The 21,546-nt window shown below is 45.0% G+C and overlaps 1 protein-coding gene across 1 annotated transcript in view; it reads left to right on the forward strand.

Annotated features, from left to right (window-relative positions):
* Window positions 1-21,546, forward strand: part of NAALADL2 (N-acetylated alpha-linked acidic dipeptidase like 2) — an 808,485-nt gene that overhangs the window by 270,610 nt on the left and 516,329 nt on the right. The window contains exon 2 of the mRNA XM_068281050.1: window positions 10,124-10,640. Within this exon, the coding sequence (XP_068137151.1) occupies window positions 10,124-10,640 (517 nt within the window). The remainder of the gene's footprint in view (window positions 1-10,123; window positions 10,641-21,546) is intronic.

The following is a 21,546-nucleotide window of genomic DNA, read 5'->3' on the forward strand; positions in this document are numbered from 1 at the left end:
TTTTTTAAGAAACAGGAAAAGTACATGCTGCCAACAGTTTTCACAGCATGGCTATCCATTAGCAAGGGCACTCAGCACACATTAATGTCCATGTTTAGAATACTTTTGAAGGGGATTTTGTTAACTTTCAAAATCTTGCACAGATATATATATATATATATATATATATATATATATATATATATATATATATATATATATATATATATATTAGATATAAATTTGAAATATGTGTGTGTTAGTGTCTTTCTGTTTGTTTGTCTGTCTATCTGTCTGCAAGGTGATTTTCTTCTAAAACAGAACATTTACTTTGATAGGTACCATAGACATCAGCTCTATTTTATACATCTGCAGCTAAGTAATTCAGCTTTCTCAGTGTTTTCCAAGAATTTATTTTACAACTCAGTGAGTCAGTGACTGAGTACTGTGATAAAAGTCCACATTGGAGCTTTAGAAAATGTATATAAAGTCACAAGTAATGGTAATAACAGTTTTTTGGTCATAGCTAAGTTGAGAGCATTTAATGACAAGATTGGTTATAGGATTGGCCACAGGAAGGGGAATGCAGGCAAATAGGACTGTCATCTTTCTCCCACGGAACCAAATATAAATTTCATGCCTTCCCCATGATGCCACTAGCTAGTTCATCTGACCTTAATTCCTTTCTATAGATACATTTTTAAAAAGGCCTATTATCACTCATGTATAAAAACATTTAGATTCTTGTTTGTGTTTTAGTTCTCCAATCATGTAATTCTGTTGCTGTAGAACAGTCTTATGTACCTGGTATTTGAAAGGAGATATATATATAATCTCCCAACTGTAAATGTCAAACTTACTTTTGGAATATAACAGGCCACCAGTAGAATAAAGAAAATGTTTCTTTGTCAGAAGTCAGGCATGATAACCTTATTGAACCATCCCTTTGCCCATTGTTTGATATATCAGTATTTAGAAACAAACAAAAATCACATTAAAAATGGAAATAATCAGCAATATATGATGCTGGGTCCTGTCATACTGGTACAAAATGACATCACATTTAAAGATTAAAAAAAGCACAGCACAGTATGTTGTGTTACATTTAAGATATAGCTTACATTATATGGCATTTAGTATATATATTCTGTTTCAGGCACAACTGACAAGCAATTAGTATTGCTCTTCGCGGCCTTGTGATCACGGGTAACCCGGGATCACAAGCTGTTTTTCCTGATCATGAGGTCGGATTCTGAATTTGTGATTGCCTCTCGATCACGGATTCAATTCCAAATTCAGTACCAAAAAGTAGGTGCTTGCTTGTAGTGTGCTACTGAAATATATGTCAGCGGCTTTTCTATTTATCCCTACAAAGTGTTAAAAAAAAGTGTATCTGTTCAACTGTGTCAATAAGTTGTAACATATCAAGATATTTTATTTTAGTTTGTAAAGTGTAATACATTGTAAGCATTAGTAATTCTTTCATTAACTACTTTGGCCTTTTGGACCTATAATATACGTCCAAAAGGCTGCATGTGCGCTCCCGCGGCAGATCGCGTGCATGAACGCGCACTTCAGGCCCGTGGTTCGTTAGCCAGGGAATTAGTGAATCGGGACATGGTGCCCGATTATTGATCCCTTTCCCCGGCAAAAAAAAGGGACGGCTTCTCTCGGAAGCCTCGCTCTTTCTGCCTCCTACATCCCTCTAAGCGTACAGGTTACGCTTAGAGTGACGTCATGTAAACAAACTCAAGGTTGCCATCTTGTGGCCAAAAAGTAAAACTACATCTACATGTAAAAAAAAAAAATTAAATTAAACACATATTTACATAAAAAAAATTACTATTTACATCCCACCCTCCCAAAAATACCCAAATAAAATGTTTAATAAAAAATAAAAAAATACATTACAATAAAAAAGCATGTAAATATTTACCTAAGGGTTTAAACTTTTTAAATATCCATGTAAAGATGAAATATTTCTATTTTTTTATTACCGTATTTTTCGGACCATAAGACGCTCCGGACCATAAGACGCACCTAGGTTTAGAGGCCAAAAAACAGGGAAAAAAATATATTCTAAACTTGGTGTGTCCATGGTGCAGGGGCATCTTGTGGAACATCTGCCACCAAGCTGTGTCTTCGGCACACCTCAGCAAAAGGCAATCCTTGATGCTCCTCCAGCTGAGTAACCTCCAATGCCCCCATTGTCTAAGTTTCAAAGTAAACTGGGACTGCAGATGTCAGAGCTATATAAATAAATAATTTCGGTGGCTCAGATGATACAATTAACTGTTTTGTTCATTAATAGGTTTTCTGTAATGTAGTATAAATTCTTGTAGGCCATAGCTAAACTAATGCTTACAGCAAATGCCAACTAAGTGAATAGGTACAGTATATACAAATAAATAGCCCGGCGTTTGGTGCCCCCCCCCCCATAGAAAATCCATGCAGCTCCCAGGTAAGGTAATCTTCCCTCGCACCACTGAATCATTGAATCCAAATAAACAGCCCGGCGTCTGCTACATAGAAATCCTGGTGCATCTAAATCACCAGCAATCCATACTTGCACACCTGAACCTGAAAATCCTGATAGACAGCCCGGTGCCTCCCGCTGCTAAAGTATCGGTAATCCAAACCTGCACAAAAGCCCTTACCCAAATAGCGGGACGCTCCGAGTCCTCCTCTTCATGTGTGTTCTTGGTTGCATCGCCGCTAGCCGCCAGCGTGACCCCGGGCAGGACATGTGCACGTGCGCACCGATTGCATCATTGAAGTCGCCGCCAAACTAGGAAGTGCTTGCCAGCCAAGAACCAATCACGCACGGGGGCGCTGCCACAGACAGCCAATGATGCTGCTTACTGCTCCTGAGTCCTTTCCTGATAGGAGCCATTGGTCCCACTCGCGGACCGCGATGCAACCAGGAACACACATGAAGAGGAGGACTCGGAGCGTCTCGCTATTTGGGTAAGGGCTTTTGTGCAGGTTTGGATTACCGATACTTTAGCAGCGGGAGGCACCGGGCTGTCTATCAGGATTTTCAGGTTCAGGTGTGCAAGTATGGATTGCTGGTGATTTAGATGCACCAGGATTTCTATGTAGCAGACGCCGGGCTGTTTATTTGGATTTAATGATTCAGTGGTGCGAGTGAGGATTACCGGCACTTTAGCAACCAGCCACTGGCATTTCTACGTGGGGGGCACCAGGTGCCTGGCTGTGTATTCGGACCATAAGACGCACTGACTTTTTCCCCCCACTTTTGGGGGAGAAAAAGTGCGTCTTATGGTCCGAAAAATACGGTATAAGCTTGTAAATAGTGATGGATGCAAAACGGAAAAAAATGCACTTTTATTTTCAAATAAAATATTGTCGCCATACATTGTGATAGGGACATAATTTAAATGGTGTAATACCCGGGACTATTAAGCAAATACAATACGTGGGTTTTAATTATGGAGGCATGTATTATTTTAAAACTATAATGGCCAAAAAATGAGAAATAATGCATTTTTTCCGTTGTTTTCATATTCTTCCTGTTAAAATCCATTTACGGTGAAGTAGCTCTTAGCAAAATGTACCTCTCAAAGAAAGCCTAATTGGTGGTGGAAAAAACAAGATATAGATCAGTTCATTGTGATAAGTAGTGATAAAATTATAGGCGAATCAATGGGAGGTGAAAATTGCTTGGATGCATAAAGTGAAACACGACTGAGGACTGAAGTGGTTTAACTGGAAAACAGATGCTCTTGCTATTATTGAGATCAAATATTTCTCAGGTCACTCCAGTCAACCTTCAAGCATTTTGCTTCCTTGGGGTCTAACCTACTGTGATTATCTACATAAGCTATAGTGCACCAATATGCTTCAAGCTGGTTTGTATCTTGCAGAAATTATAAAGGTAGATCTTTTTTTTCATTCTCTCCCAAAAAATTAAATGTTGTAGCATTACATATCACAGTGCATGTGTTGTATTAGATGTACATAATTATGGACAAAGTATGTTGGTTGAGTTAGTGCAAAATGACAGGTTACCAATATTTTTAAGAATTTAGAACATTTTATATGTACTTTCTTTTACAATAAATAACCAAAATGGTGGTTATGACTTTTCTGTTCTAGAATGATGAACAGGTTTTCCCCAAATGCGCCAGTTTTGACGTATTTCCAAGCATTTTGTCATTCATCACTATTCATCAATAATGTTATCCCCAGGCAATTTTTTCCCCAAAAAAACTGGGTTGCACCTTTTCCTGTGTCAGATGTTTTACCACAATATACAGAATTTACAAGCTAATAAATGCTCAGAGCTCTGCTTTTTAGTCCATTTTATTTGTACTTATCTTGAGAAATCAGTCCCAAAACCATTTCAGTTGGTTCCTTTCCAGTATCCAGAAATGTGAAAACATAGGAACTTATCTCCTCATAACTGAGTCTTTGAACGTATTGCAGTAAAAACTTCACTACAATTCAGTGTATATTTCTTCACTAAATCAGTATCTATCTATCTATCCATCTATCTACCTACCTGTCTGCAAGGTTAGTGTAATGATTGGCGTCAGAAAGCACCGCTATTGTGATTATTGGTGATCTGCAGTATCACCAAGAATACAGATGCTATACCTGATTATATGGTGATCTGCAGAATCACCAATAATGCAAGTATAGCGTGACACGATACAATCGTACGCAAGAGGGTGCTGGGTACAATAGAGTATCTCTATAGGGCACAGAGATACAACCTCCAGCAAGCTGGAACAGCAGACAACAATAATAATATACAGTGTAAATTCAAGTCTGTGGAAATATCCACCACACCGTAATTCCTCAGAGGTGTGGTTACCTCTGAATGGGAACCCTGTGTGTGAGATCCTCCAAAGGACGGAGTGGAGGAGTGGAGGCCTCTAGCAGCAAGGGTTTGCTAGTGGCAGTCGTCTCAAAGAGGCAAGCCTCTGATAGAACCCTACAGTGGGAGACGTTCCACTGAAGGGAGAAAGGTCAGACAAAATGAGGTTCGGCAACAGATCAGGCGGCAGCAGTACAGAAACGTGAGACAAGAGAATAGTCGGAAACCAAGCCAATAGTCGATAACGGTATGGGCTGGTGAAGTACAAAATCAGGAAGCAGAAGAGTAGTCAAGACAGGCACAGAATCATACACGATAAATCAAACAGTATAATATGTGCATATATTGGCGATAAACCAATATATAACACAATATCAGAGACAAGGCTGACTAGGTCTGAGTGCTGACACAGGGTATCGCAAACACAGACGAAGTGTGACTGAAAAGCACTTCCTTATATACTGCCTGGGAGAGAAGTCTCCACCCCAGGCAGCCACCAATCAGAGCAGGCTAAAATGTCAGCTGATCTCCAGGTCAGCTGACACGCTTTCTATGAGTATAAAGGCATGTCTGTCGTGCGCGCCCGCCCCCTTGCGGCAAGATGGCAGAGTCCTGGTGAGCAGCATGCTGGTGAGTTTGGAGCAGAGTGCTCGGACGGGTTTGTGCAGTGGATGCGGACGAATTTCCGCATCCCGCGTTGGAAAGTCCGCTTGCCGGATTGGATGCAACCATATTTCCGCAATCCATCCGGCGTTGCGGATTTTTCGTTACAGTTAGCTTTTGTTTTGCACTGGTTCCTGACTAGTTGTAAGCTTCTGATTAGAAAAATGATTGTGCCCAACAATGATTATGTCAGAAGGCACATATTGTTGAGTATTTGTTCTCCTTCTCAAGTTATACACAGCGTGGCAAAAGTGTGTACTTTCTCAAAAGGTTATCATGTAATTGATTGTATTAAAGGAATGGGCATTGAATATATCTCCCTTGTTTAAAAATTGCTGTTCAAATAGGGATATTTAGCTAGCATGACAAACCCAGCTAGTATGCAGTATTTAAAATGTATAATAAGACCTCCCTATAGTAACTATCCTAGGACCCATCCACGGCAATGGGCGTGGCCACAGTGGCAGCACCAGGACCACCTAACGCCAATTGGCGTCAGGTCCAGGAGCCGGCTACTGAAGGATATCGCACGCAGGGTGTGCATCTCCTTCTCGGGGGTCAGAGCTCCGCCTGCCTTCAGTCTTGGGAGACTGTTAGATGGCGTGATCGCCATCTATTTACATGTACAGTGCTGTGATCAGCAGCAGGGCTGTACTGGGGACAGCCGTGTCAGCGGTGATCGGCTGTCATAGGCTGAAGCCTATGGCAGCTGTTTACATGGATTGGCCAGCGGGGGGAGGGAGGGGGAAATATATATAAATTAAAAACAATAGCAACATTTATTAAAAAAATAAACACTTGATGCTAACTAAACAAACAAATAAACATCCAGGGGGCGATCTGACCCCACCAACAGAGAGCTCTGTTGTAAGGGAGAAAAGGAGGGGGGAATCACTTGTGTACTGTGTTGTGTGGCCCTGCAGCTTGACCTTAAAGCTGCAGTGGTCATTTTCACAAAAATTAACCTGGTCTTTAGGGGGGGTTCCACTGTAGTCCTCAAGTGGTTAAATAGTGCATTTATAATATTACATTAACAATGGTGGGCCAAGTACTTATAAAGATGCGATGAGACACATTACCAGAATTTCATCTCATCTTTTCACAAGAATAGCTTTGCTTATCTGGATGCCTGCTACATATCTATGATACACAAGGTGCTTGTGATCAGCAGTTAGTGCAAGTTACCCTCACTCAGAAGGCTGGTTTTCTCCTATCTCATGGCCACCAATTATGGTTATTGCTACCAATTAAAACATAGGGGGGCATATGCAATTCACAAAACAGACATTGGGCTTGACACTAAGACACTATGGCATGCCTTATCAGAGTTAACATGCCTTATCAGAGTTAGCATGTCTTGTCAGAGTTAACACGCCTTATCAGAATTAACACATCTTATCAGAGTTGCATAGCGAACCCTACAAGAGCTCCATTCATCCTGCCCTGCGCCCCTGCAGGTCCAATCACTTTAAAGGACATTATCCCCGAACTTTGATTGGCCCAATAGGCTGCCTGTCACTTGACAGGAAACTTGACAGGCAGCCTGCCAGCCCTTTGGGCCAATCAAAGTGCGGGGATAATGTCCTTTAAAGTGATTGGACCCGCAGGGGCTCAGGGCAGGAAGAGTGGAGTCATCATCATTACCAATTAGCAGGCATAGGTTCATAGAGCTCTCTATGCTACTCTTATAAGACATGTTAACTCTGATAAGGTGTGTTAACTTTGATAAGGCGCGTCAACTCTGATAAGTCATGTTAACTCTGATAAGGCATGCTAACTCTGATAAGACATGTTACATAGTTACATAGTTATTTTGGTTGAAAAAAGACATACGTCCATTGAGTTCAACCAGTATAAAGTACAACACCAGCCTGCTCTCTCACATATCCCTGTTGATCCAGAGGAAGGCGAAAAAACCCTTACAAGGCATGGTCCAATTAGCCCCTAAAGGGAAAAATTCCTTCCCGACTCCAGATGGCAATCAGATAAAATCCCTGGATCAACATCATTAGGCATTACCTAGTAATTGTAGCCATGGATGTCTTTCAACGCAAGGAAAGCATCTAAGCCCCCTTTAAATGCAGGTATAGAGTTTGCCATAACGACTTCCTGTGGCAATGCATTCCACATCTTAATCACTCTAACTGTAAAGAACCCTTTCCTAAATAAATGGCTAAAACGTTTTTCCTCCATGCGCAGATCATGTCCTCTAGTCCTTTGAGAAGGCCTAGGGACAAAAAGCTCATCCGCCAAGGTATTATATTGCCCTCTGATGTATTTATACATGTTAATTAGATCCCCTCTAAGGCGTCTTTTCTCTAGACTAAATAAACCCAGTTTATCTAACCTTTCTCGATAAGTGAGACCTTCCATCCCACGCATCAATTTTGTTGCTCGTCTCTGCACCTGCTCTAAAACTGCAATATCTTTTTTGTAATGTGGTGCCCAGAACTGAATTCCATATTTCAGATGTGGCCTTACTAGAGAGTTAAACAGGGGCAATATTATGCTAGCATCTCGAGTTTTTATTTCCCTTTTAATGCATCCCAAAATTTTGTTAGCTTTAGCTGCAGCTGCTTGGCATTGAGTACGATTATTTAACTTGTTGTCAATGAGTACTCCTAAGTCCTTCTCCAAGTTTGATGTCCCCAACTGTATCCCATTTATTTTGTATGGTGCTAGACCATTAGTACGTCCAAAATGCATGACCTTACATTTGTCAACATTGAATTTCATCTGCCATGTATGTGCCCATATAGCCATCCTATCTAGATCCTGTTGCAATATGACACTATCTTCCTGAGAGTTGATGATTCTGCACAATTTTGTATCATCTGCAAAAATAGCAACATTGCTCACTACTGCATCTACTAGGTCATTAATAAATAAATTGAAGAGCACTGGACCCAGAACAGACCCCTGTGGGACCCCACTGCTAACAGTCTCCCATTTTGAGTACGATCCATTGACCACAACTCTTTGTTTTCTGTCCATTAGCCAGTTCCCTATCCATGAACACAGACTCTTCCCCAGTCCTTGCATCCTCAACTTTTGCACCAGACTTTTGTGGGGAACAGTGTCGAAGGCCTTTGCAAAGTCCAAGTATATCACATCTACAGCATTCCCAATATCCATATTAGCATTCACTACCTCATAAAAACTGAGCATGTTAGTCAAACAGGACCTGTCTTTAGTAAACCCATGTTGATGCTGAGAAATAAGATTATTTTCTACTATGAAGTCATGTATAGTATCTCTTAGTAACCCCTCAAATAGTTTGCATACAACTGATGTTAAACTTACAGGTCTATAATTTCCTGGATCAGATTTTTTGCCCTTCTTAAATAATGGGAAAACGTGGGCTGTACGCCAATCCACTGGGACTCTGCCAGTTGCAAGAGAGTCACAAAAGATAAGATAAAGGGGTTTATCTATAACTGAACTTAATTCTCTTAGGACCCGAGGATGCATGCCATCCGGGCCAGGTGCCTTGTCTATTTTTAATTTATTTAGTCTTGCCTTCACTTCTTCCTGCGTTAAAGAGAACCTGTACTGAGTAAAAATATTTAAAATAAACACGTGAGGTAACTTCAAATGAACACTGCATAGTTACCTTGCCATCAGTTCCTCTCAGAAGCTCACCATTTTCTTCTGACAATAATCCCATCCAGTTCTGACAATATTTTGTCAGATCTGAAATATATCAGTTGCTGTCAGTAAAATATCAGTTGCTGTCAGTTATAGCTGAGAGGAAAACGGATGTACCAGGTAATGTCCATGTTTCCCTATGGCTCAAGTGGGCGATGTTACAGTTTAACTGTGTGCTGACCAGAAAGCTGTTATGGGTAATGGCTATTTTCAAAATGGAGGACGGAAAATTCCCTTGATCATAGTGAACAAATAGGACGCGGGACAGGAGAAAGACACTGAGGAGTAGACTACATGGAAGGTAAGTATGACTTGTGTATGCTTATTTTGACTTTTATTTTCAGTACAGGTTTTCTTTAAGTATTTAATATTACAGTTAGAAGATTGAGACTCTTCCGCCTCTGTAGTTTGCAACAGTGCTGTTTCTTTTGTGAAGACAGAAGCATGCTATTTGTCTTAGTGAATCAAGCCCTTTGGCCCTTATTCAAGTTTACTCCTGGAAGATAATGTGTTATCTTCTTTTTAAAATAACTTTTTAGCACTCTGCAATTGAAAAAAGTACCAAAAAGTAAGTAAAAAAAAGTACTGTCCAAAAAGTACTATTCTGAGTATTTTCTTGCTTGGTGGCTTAAATTATTGATTGGGTGTGAAAACATCATGAAGGAGAAAACTTAGGAGAAAAAGTGAACTGCTTCAATATAAGAACCATGGTAGGCTTGACTGGCATTTCCCTATGAGAGCTTCACAAATATTGATGATACAGTTTCAAATCAATTATGAAGCATGAACATTTAAGATGAATGGTGTTTACAGAACATGGTACCAAAGTCTCCCTGATAGAGGAAGGGAGTAGGGACTGATTAAATGGACCTATAACTCTGTTCCACCATTTAATAATAACTGTAGTATGCATCCAAAAACAATGTCAGAATACTGTTAACTTCACAAACTAAATTATATTAATTCACATATACATTTTCTATTTTACAGCTAAGGATTTGTCATACCAGAAGTTGGGAATTGACATGAGGAATGTTTCAGAACTGAATTATATGGAGAGTGATGATATTCCATCATCTACCCTGGAACTGGAATGGGACATGGAAACAGAACTGGAAGAACTTGGAACAGAACATTTTCAAACGGACAGCTTTGCTAACCATAGTGATAGTAGTACAACAAATCAGACCAGCATAACTACCTCCAACCAGCTGTCTACTTCACCCAAAGGACGCTTTCAAAGATTAGAAGAGGAGCAGGAATATTTTTCTCATTATACTCAATCAAAACCTAAGAACAACACCCAGCACTTTGGGACAATTCTAAAAACATTTTGCACATTCGTGTTTACATTAGTTTTGGGGATGTTAATAGGATATTTTGCAAAGAAGAACTCTTCTGAAAACAACTGTTTATTATGGAGTGATGTTACTGCTTCAAGTGAAGCCAATGACATCAGTGAGATATTAAATAGTATCTACAAAGAAGATATTGAAACCCATTACAGGTATGTCAAACCTAATTATCCCTTTCATTGTTTATTACTTTTATTGTTTACTAGTGACCTAAGCCCATTTAAAAACGGGCTCCAGGTCTGTTCGCCGCACAAGCGAGCACACACACACACAGCCCATCCTGTTTCCTGTCCCAACGGCTGTCTGTGCAGGACATGGGCAGTAGTGCAAAAGCACTGACACAGGGACATGGGACGCAGGGGCACTGCTATATTATTAGGTAGAATGAAGTAACTTTTTTTTCAGTTTTTATACAAATGAGCAAAGGCTGGGGTGTTATACCATGGTCTTAACAAAATGTATTTTAGAATTTCTAGGTTTAAAAGTTTTGAACGTTTTGGAAGTATGCCAGGACTTTTCCCTAGTAGTACTTATTATGTAGCCCTGTGCCATGGTACATGGTACTGGCTAGCTAGTTGCTGTAGCTCCATTTCCAGTAAAGATGACTGTGCAATTTTATTGGACAGACCGCTGTTCATATTCATCCTCCCCCCTATCATCACTGATTTAAGATATTCAGGAAGAAGCTGGATTTGGGCAGTATCCAGTATTTCCTTGGGTGAAAAGATCTCCTAGCCAGCCCACATAAAATCATTTTTTACTGGTTACACAAAATCATAGGCCATCGATATCATGTGCCATCTACTCCACCTGACAATCAGCTTCTGCCAGCATTTGTATGTAATTCCCGGGTTTGTCCCAAATGTGCGTCACAATGCATTCCCAGGAAATGTAGCCCGTGGATGCGAGTACATCCATTATTCGGACAGGAGTGAGCTGCATGGGCACCAGAGCAATGGCTGGGATAAGAGGCAGTAAATAGGGTGTAGATTTCATTCACCAAGGTTAAAGTGGTTAATTAAGGTCTTTTGAGCAAATGTATGGGATCTTTTTAACAAATGAATGGGTTGCAAAGTTATGTACACTATTAAACCAACTATGCTCCTTAAACCAAGCCCAAAATCTCAAAGGCATATTAGCACTAGTGCTAGCCCACCTGAAGCACTCCACCAATACCCTCCTTGAACCACACCAGTTTGCCTACAGGAAAAACCGATCGGTAGATGATGCCATCAATGTCAGCCTGGCGTACATCTCGGAGCATCTCGACAGGCCAGGTGCCTATGCCAGGGTCCTTTTCCTCGACTTCAGCTTGGCTTTTAACACCATCTGTCCGGACATTCTGATCGACAACCTCGCGCACCTAGGGGTAGATTCCCTCCTCTGCAGGTGGGTAAAGGACTTTCTCTCCAACAGAACACAACGGGTCAAGCTTGGTAGTTGCATCTCCAGCGAGAGAACCACCAACGTTGGGGCACCGCAAGGGTGCATGCTGTCTCCACTCCTGTTCTCTCTGTATACGAACAACTGTACCTCGGCCACAGACTCCGTTAAAGTTATTAAATTTGCAGACGATACCACGCTTATTGGCCTTATTGACAGAAACGGCGAGGCTGCTTATCGAGATGAAATTGAGAAGATCTGTAACTGGTGCAAGGCCAACAATCTTGTTCTCAATGCAGCAAAGACCATGGAACTGATTGTGGACTTCCGGAAACTCCCTCCAGCCCCTCTCCCTGTGCTCATCGATGGGTCCGAGGTCTCCAGAGTTCAAAGTGTCCGGTTCCTAGGCACAACCATAACAAGTGACCTCAAATGGGGGCAGAACATCACCAGAACTCAGAAGAAAGCACAGCAGAGGTTATTCTTCCTATGCCAATTGAAGAAATTTGGTATGCCAAGGGAACTGCTTACCAGCTTTTACACCGCGACCATCGAATCCATCCTCTGCTGCTCCATCATCGTCTGGCATGCAGGAGCAACCGCTAGGGACAAATACAGACTCCACAGAGTGATAAATGCAGCAGAAAAGATCATTGGCACCCACCTAGCCTCGCTAGATCTCCTCTACTCCATGAGAATGAAGACAAGGGCCTCCAAGATCTTACTCGATCCCTCTCTCCCAGGCAGGCGCTACTTCGAGCCCCTACCATTGGGACGTCGTTTCAGATCCCTCCCCGCCAAAACCACTAGGCGCATGAACACCTTCTTCCCACAAGCAGTTCTCCTGTTGAACTCACTGAACTCAAGAGACCCCCCCCGGGCTACACCACTGAGACACTCTAGCCCTCAGGGCAACCCTTCCTCACAGCCGTAAACTCTGACCTCCCAAGAATCAAACTTGTGTCGCTTCATATGCTTGCTTGTTTGTCTTTGCTTTGCTATGTTTGCCCTGCGCTGTTATATGTCTGATCTGCCATTTGCCATGTGTACCACAAGTAATTCCGGGCACACCAATCGGTGTACTTGCCGATAATAAAGATGATTCTGATTCTGATTCTGATATATACATGACCTTCATTTTGGCAGTTTTTGTGTTAAAGATTTTATCTGTAGAAGGCCAAAGCTTTCACGTCCACAACTGAATCAGAATATACACAGAATCATGCTCACTAGTAGATTAAGCCATGTGATAGTGGACTCTTTTTCATAAATTTCATTTTGATTGGTTGCTGTGATTGCTATTCAGAAACCACAGATCTGTTGTAAATAATACCTAACAGAAATGTACAAATATTTCTGCCTAGTCATTTTCATGTTGAACTTTATAACTTTCACAGAAAATATTGTAGAATTGTTTATTTACTAGATATTACAAATGTTGCTGAAGATGGTTTTTATATCAGGGTGTGGCAAATCTGTTTTGACAATTATTACTGGCCCTCTTCTTTGGAATACATTGCATGTTGTGGATGAAACCAAATAATGGTTTTAGCCATGTGAACTGTGTCTACCTACCGACTAATGTGTAAGGACCACAAACAGGATATAACACATTTTAATTCATGTACAAGATTGGTGTTTATGGGGGGGGGGGGGTTCAAACCAAATGAGTCTGTGTCAATATGTCAGAGTTAGACATGGGATAGTTACAATGTGTCTCAGAATTTTTTTCATGCATAATTCAAATTGTTGTTTTTTTATTGCATATTACCCTTATGTACGAGTTATTTTTGTTTTCTGCAGAAGTATGAGATACCCAGTGCAGCCATATATCCAGGGTATAGCTTTTTATTTGTAATAGTAGTATGTATTTACTATTTATTGACAACTTTTTTTGTAAAGATTGTGAGTTTCATACAGATAACAACAATATATAGAGTATGAATACATAAGGAGAGGTATTCAGAAATCCGTGTTGCAAGCACAAAAACTATGGTAAAAATGCCTGTAAAGATAAGCTAACTTCACCTGAGTGTGAGGTAACTCTCAGGGAATGTCTGGTTGAGCTCCAATAGAAAAACCTTGTGGATGATGAAAACACTTATCTACATGAATGTCCTCCAATGGGGAGGTGAAAACTATAATACTTATAGGCCCTCCAAACCATTAATCCTTCTACCTCCAGATGCTTATATTGACCCAAAGAAGTTATTTCTCCATGTATTTGGTTTTTGCACATGGTTGAACCTAGGCTTCTCTTACCCATGTTATACTTTTGGGTCACCTCTTACCTTACATTATATTTTTTGTAAAGTTGGGCAGCAGTATTTGAAATACAGTAAGAATTTAATTTGGGGAATTACGATCAGGAAAAACAGAATTGTAATAATGAATGTGAGAATGTTATTCATTCTAGTGCTCAAAATAATATTTTCTCTAAAACTTTAGTGTAACATTATGCCATACATTATGGCCTTGATGATGCCTACACTAATTTGGGGTCTCACGTTTCAAATACTGGTCACAAGGAAGGTGTAAGAAACGGCTCTTCCTAATCTAAAAGTGCTTTGATATAATTAACTGCTGGTTTGACCTCTCCATCCGTTGACATCTTTACCTGTAACCTCAGTGACTCTTGGATATACCCTATTGACTACGCCATTTTTCATTTAGCTTCATTCAGTCACAGCCAATAAACACAGACACAAGCTACTAGCTATTACTAACCTTTAGAGTTGGGCCGAACGGTTCGCCGGCGAACGGGGTTCGCGCGAACTTAGGTGGTTCGCGTGCGGGTACCGCACGCGAACCTTTTGCGGAAGAAGTTCGGTTCGCCCCATAATGCACCTGAGGGTCAACTTTGACCCTCTACATCACAGTCAGCAGGCCCAGTGTAGCCAATTAGGCTACACTAGCCCCTGGAGCCCCACCCCCCCTTATATAAGGCAGGCAGCGGCGGCCATTACGGCCACTCGTGTGCCTGCATTAGTCAGAGTAGGGCGAGCTGCTGCAGACTGTCTCTCAGGGAAAGATTAGTTAGGCTTAACTTCTTCCTGGCTGCATACCTGTTCTGTTCAGTGAGCCCTCAGCCCACTGCATACCTGTACTGTGATCCTGCCACTGCATAGCTGTTCAGTGATCCTGCCACAGCATACCTGTTCTGTTCAGTGAGCCCTCAGCCCACTGCATACCTGTACTGTGATCCTGCCACTGCATAGCTGTTTAGTGATCCTGCCACAGCATACCTGTTCTGTTCAGTGAGCCCTCAGCCCACTGCATACCTGTACTGTGATCCTGCCACTGCATACCTGTTCAGTGATCCTGCCACAGCATACCTGTTCTGTTCAGTGAGCCCTCAGCCCACTGCATACCTGTACTGTGATCCTGCCACTGCATAGCTGTTCAGTGATCCTGCCACAGCATACCTGTTCTGTTCAGTGAGCCCCCAGCCCACTGCATACCTGTACTGTGATCCTGCCACTGCATACCTGTTCAGTGATCCTGCCACAGCATACCTGTTCTGTTCAGTGAGCCCTCAGCCCACTGCATACCTGTACTGTGATCCTGCCACTGCATACCTGTTCAGTGATCCTGCCACAGCATACCTGTTCTGTTCAGTGAGCCCTCAGCCCACTGCATACCTGTACTGTGATCCTGCCACTGCATAGCTGTTCAGTGATCCTGCCACAGCATACCTGTTCTGTTCAGTGAGCCCTCAGCCCACTGCATACCTGTACTGTGATCCTGCCACTGCATAGCTGTTTAGTGATCCTGCCACAGCATACCTGTTCTGTTCAGTGAGCCCTCAGCCCACTGCATACCTGTACTGTGATCCTGCCACTGCATACCTGTTCAGTGATCCTGCCACAGCATACCTGTTCTGTTCAGTGAGCCCTCAGCCCACTGCATACCTGTACTGTGATCCTGCCACTGCATAGCTGTTCAGTGATCCTGCCACAGCATACCTGTTCTGTTCAGTGAGCCCCCAGCCCACTGCATACCTGTACTGTGATCCTGCCACTGCATACCTGTTCAGTGATCCTGCCACAGCATACCTGTTCTGTTCAGTGAGCCCTCAGCCCACTGCATACCTGTACTGTGATCCTGCCACTGCATACCTGTTCAGTGATCCTGCCACAGCATACCTGTTCTGTTCAGTGAGCCCTCAGCCCACTGCATACCTGTACTGTGATCCTGCCACTGCATAGCTGTTCAGTGATCCTGCCACAGCATACCTGTTCTGTTCAGTGAGCCCTCAGCCCACTGCATACCTGTACTGTGATCCTGCCACTGCATAGCTGTTCAGTGATCCTGCCACAGCATACCTGTTCTGTTCAGTGAGCCCTCAGCCCACTGCATACCTGTACTGTGATCCTGCCACTGCATACCTGTTCAGTGATCCTGCCACAGCATACCTGTTCTGTTCAGTGAGCCCTCAGCCCACTGCATACCTGTACTGTGATCCTGCCACTGCATAGCTGTTCAGTGATCCTGCCACAGCATACCTGTTCTGTTCAGTGAGCCCCCAGCCCACTGCATACCTGTACTGTGATCCTGCCACTGCATACCTGTTCAGTGATCCTGCCACAGCATACCTGTTCTGTTCAGTGAGCCCTCAGCCCACTGCATACCTGTACTGTGATCCTGCCACTGCATACCTGTTCAGTGATCCTGCCACAGCATACCTGTTCTGTTCAGTGAGCCCTCAGCCCACTGCATACCTGTACTGTGATCCTGCCACTGCATAGCTGTTCAGTGATCCTGCCACAGCATACCTGTTCTGTTCAGTGAGCCCTCAGCCCACTGCATACCTGTACTGTGATCCTGCCACTGCATACCTGTTCAGTGATCCTGCCACAGCATACCTGTTCTGTTCAGTGAGCCCTCAGCCCACTGCATACCTGTACTGTGATACTGCCACTGCATACCTGTTCAGTGATCCTGCCACAGCATACCTGTTCTGTTCAGTGAGCCCTCAGCCCACTGCATACCTGTACTGTGATCCTGCCACTGCATAGCTGTTCAGTGATCCTGCCACAGCATACCTGTTCTGTTCAGTGAGCCCCCAGCCCACTGCATACCTGTACTGTGATCCTGCCACTGCATACCTGTTCAGTGATCCTGCCACAGCATACCTGTTCTGTTCAGTGAGCCCTCAGCCCACTGCATACCTGTACTGTGATCCTGCCACTGCATAGCTGTTCAGTGATCCTGCCACAGCATACCTGTTCTGTTCAGTGAGCCCTCAGCCCACTGCATACCTGTACTGTGATCCTGCCACTGCATACCTGTTCAGTGATCCTGCCACAGCATACCTGTTCTGTTCAGTGAGCCCTCAGCCCACTGCATACCTGTACTGTGATACTGCCACTGCATACCTGTTCAGTGATCCTGCCACAGCATACCTGTTCTGTTCAGTGAGCCCTCAGCCCACTGCATACCTGTACTGTGATCCTGCCACTGCATACCTGTTCAGTGATCCTGCCACAGCATACCTGTTCTGTTCAGTGAGCCCTCAGCCCACTGCATACCTGTACTGTGATCCTGCCACTGCATACCTGTTCAGTGATCCTGCCACAGCATACCTGTTCTGTTCAGTGAGCCCTCAGCCCACTGCATACCTGTACTGTGATCCTGCCACTGCATAGCTGTTCAGTGATCCTGCCACAGCATACCTGTTCTGTTCAGTGAGCCCTCAGCCCACTGCATACCTGTACTGTGATCCTGCCACTGCATACCTGTTCAGTGATCCTGCCACTGTATACCTGTTCTGTGAACCCGCCACTGTATACCTGTTCTGTTCAGTGGACCCGCCACTGTATACCTGTTCTGTGAACCCGCCACTGTATACCTGTTCTGTTCAGTGGACCCGCCACTGTATACCTGTTCTGTGAACCCGCCACTGTATACCTGTTCTGTTCAGTGGACCCGCCACTGTATACCTGTTCTGTGAACCCGCCACTGTATACCTGTTCTGTTCAGTGGACCTGCCACTGTATACCTGTTTAGTGAACACGCCACTGCATACCTGTTGTGTTCAGTGAACCTGCCACTGCATACCTGTTCTGTGAACCCGCCACTGTATACCTGTTCTGTTCAGTGGACCCGCCACTGTATACCTGTTCTGTTCAGTGGACCTGCCACTGTATACCTGTTCTGTTCAGTGGACCTGCCACTGTATACCTGTTTAGTGAACACGCCACTGCATACCTGTTGTGTTCAGTGAACCCGCCACTGTATACCTGTACTGTTCAGTGAACCCACCGCATCAGTGCGCATACCTGTGCAGTTAAGTGAACCCACCTACCTACGTGAGTGCACGCAGTGTGATATACCACTCCGTGCATACCCGATATGGACAAAACAGGTAGAGGAAGAGGAAGAGGTAGTGGCAGAGGCAGAGGAAGGCCACCCGGCAGGTCTGCGCGAGGTCGTGTAAATGTAATTTCGTGTGGACCTGGCCCACAGTACAGTGCTCGGAAGAAGGCACGTCCCATCACCTCCCAAGATTGTCAGGACGTGGTTGAGTATTTAGCGACACAGAACACCTCATCTTGCTCAGCCACCAGCGCTACTACTAGCACCACTTCCGCTGCATTTGACACTTCGCAAGAATTATTTAGTGGTGGTGAAATCACTGATGCACAGCCATTGTTACAGCCAGATGAATTTTCACCAGCTCATATGTCTGCGTTACGCGACAACACTATGGATGTAACGTGTAAGGAGGATGAAGGACCTACACATTTGGATTTTTCTGAGGCAAGCGAAGCTGGGCAGGATGATTACGATGATGACGATGATAGGGATCCTCTGTATGTTCCCAATAGAGGAGATGAAGAGGGGGACAGTTCAGAGGGGGAGTCAGAGAGTAGTAGGAGGATAGAAGTTGCTGAAAGAAGCTGGGGCAGCTCTTCGTCAGAAACAGCTGGTGGCAGAGTCCGGCACCATGTATCGCCAGATTCGCCACCTATGTACAGCCAGCCAACTTGCCCTTCAGCATCAGCTGCTGAGGTGCCCACATCCCAGGGTGGCTCAGCGGTGTGGAAATTTTTTAATGTGTGTGCCTCAGATCGGACCAAAGCCATCTGTTCGCTCTGCCAACAAAAATTGAGCCGTGGAAAGGCCAACACTCACGTAGGGACAAGTGCCTTACGAAGGCACCTGCAGAAAAGGCACAAACAGCAATGGGATGGCCACCTGAGCAAAAGCAGCAGCAGCACACAAAAGCAAAGTCACCCTCCTTCTCCTCTTCCTCCTTCAGGTGCATCATCTGCTTATGCCGCTCTCTCCCTTGCACCTTCACAGGCACCCTCCTCCACTCCGCCTCTGCCCTTGAGCGGTTCCTGCTCCTCTGCCCACAGCAGCAGTCAGGTGTCCGTGAAGGAAATGTTTGAGCGGAAGAAGCCACTTTTGGCCAGTCACCCCCTTGCCCGGCGTCTGACAGCTGGCGTGGCGGAACTGTTAGCTCGCCAGCTGTTACCATACCGGCTGGTGGACTCTGAGGCCTTCCGTAAATTTGTGGCCATCGGAACACCGCAGTGGAAGATGCCAGGCCGCACTTATTTTTCCAGAAAGGCCATACCCCAACTGCACCGTGAAGTTGAGAGGCAAGTGGTGTCATCTCTTGCGAAGAGCGTTGGGTCAAGGGTACACCTGACCACGGATGCCTGGTCTGCCAAGCACGGGCAGGGCCGCTACATTACCTACACAGCCCATTGGGTGAACCTGGTGGTGAACGATGGCAAGCAGAAAGCGGCGGACCAAATTGTGACACCTCCACGGCTTGCAGGCAGGCCTCCTGCCACCTCCTCTCCTCCTGCTACATGCTCTTCGCTGTCCTCCTCCTCCTCCTTGGCTGAGTGGCAGTTCTCCTCTCCAGCTACACAGCCCCAGCTCCGCAGGGCCTATGCTGCATGCCAGGTACGACGGTGTCACGCCATCTTAGACATGGCTTGTCTCAAAGCGGAGAGTCACACTGGAGCAGCTCTCCTGGCTGCTCTTAAGAAACAGGTGGATGAGTGGCTGACCCCGCACCACCTGGAGATAGGCAACGTGGTGTGCGACAACGGCAGCAATCTGCTTGCCGCTTTGCATATGGGGAAGCTGACACACATACCCTGCATGGCACATGTCATGAATCTGGTGGTTCAAAGATTTGTGGCAAAGTACCCTGGCTTAGCGGATGTCCTGAAGCAGGCCAGGAAGTTCTGTGGGCATTTGAGGCGCTCTTACACAGCCATGGCACGATTTGCAGAAATTCAGCGTAAAAACAACATGCCGGTGAGACGCCTCATTTGCGATAGCCCCACTCGCTGGAACTCGACCCTCCTCATGTTCTCCCGCCTGCTAGAACAGAAGAAAGCCGTCACCCAGTACCTCTACAACTGGAGTAGAACGAAACAGTCTGGGAAGATGGGGATGTTCTGGCCCGACAACTGGACAATGATGAAAAATGCATGCAGGCTCATGCGGCCGTTTGAGGAGGTGACCAACCTGGTGAGCCGCAGTGAGGGCACCATCAGCGACTTAATTCCCTACGCGTACTTCTTGGAGCGTGCTGTGCGTAGAGTGGCGGATGAAGCTGCGAATGAGCGTGACCAGGAACCGTTACGGCAGGAACAGGCATGGGACCAATTTTCATCAGACCCAGCTGTTTCCTCAACACCTGCGGCAGCACAGAGGGGGGAGGAGGAGGAAGAAGAGAGGTCATGTGCAGAAGATGAGTCAGACTCAGAGGATGATGAGCAAGGTGTTTCTTTGGGGGAGGAGGAGGAGGAGGAGGGGACAGCGGCAGGAGAACAACCGCAGCAGGCGTCGCAGGGGGCTTGTGCTGCGCAACCTTCCCGTGGTATTGTTCGCGGCTGGGGGGAGGAGGTTGACTTACCTGACGTCACTGAGGAAGAGCAAGAGGAGATGGAGGGTACTGGATCCGACTTTGTGCAGATGTCGTCTTTTATGCTGTCCTGCCTGTTGAGGGACCCCCGTATAAAAAACCTCAAGGGGAATGAGCTGTACTGGGTGGCCACACTACTAGACCCTCGGTACAGGCACAAAGTGGCGGACCTGTTACCAACTCACCGGAAGGTGGAAAGGATGCAGCACATGCAGAACCAGCTGTCAACTATGCTTTACAATGCCTTTAAGGGTGATGTGACGGCACAACGCCAGCAAGGTACCACTGCCACTAATCCTCCTCCCGTGTCCACGCAGTCAAAGACAGGACGCTCCAGCGATCTCATGGTGATGTCGGACATGCGGACGTTCTTTAGTCCAACGCCTCGCCGTAGCCCTTCCGGATCCACCCTCCACCAACGCCTGGAACGGCAGGTAGCCGACTACCTGGCCTTAAGTGTGGATGTAGACACTGCTGTGAACAGCGATGAGGAACCCTTGAACTACTGGGTGCGCAGGCTTGACCTGTGGCCAGAGCTGTCCCAATTTGCCATCCAACTTCTCTCCTGCCCTGCCGCAAGCGTCCTCTCAGAAAGGACCTTCAGCGCAGCTGGAGGCATTGTCACAGAGAAGAGAAGTCGCCTAAGTCACAAAAGTGTTAAGTACCTCACCTTTATAAAAATGAATGAGGCATGGATCCCGGAGGGCTGCTGCCCGCCCCAAGACTAAGTCAGTCCCCGCACATACAGCATCTCTGCCTGCACGCCGTGTGACTGGCTG

Source organism: Hyperolius riggenbachi, chromosome 4 (genome assembly GCF_040937935.1).
Source record: "Hyperolius riggenbachi isolate aHypRig1 chromosome 4, aHypRig1.pri, whole genome shotgun sequence".
Taxonomy (NCBI): domain Eukaryota; kingdom Metazoa; phylum Chordata; class Amphibia; order Anura; family Hyperoliidae; genus Hyperolius; species Hyperolius riggenbachi.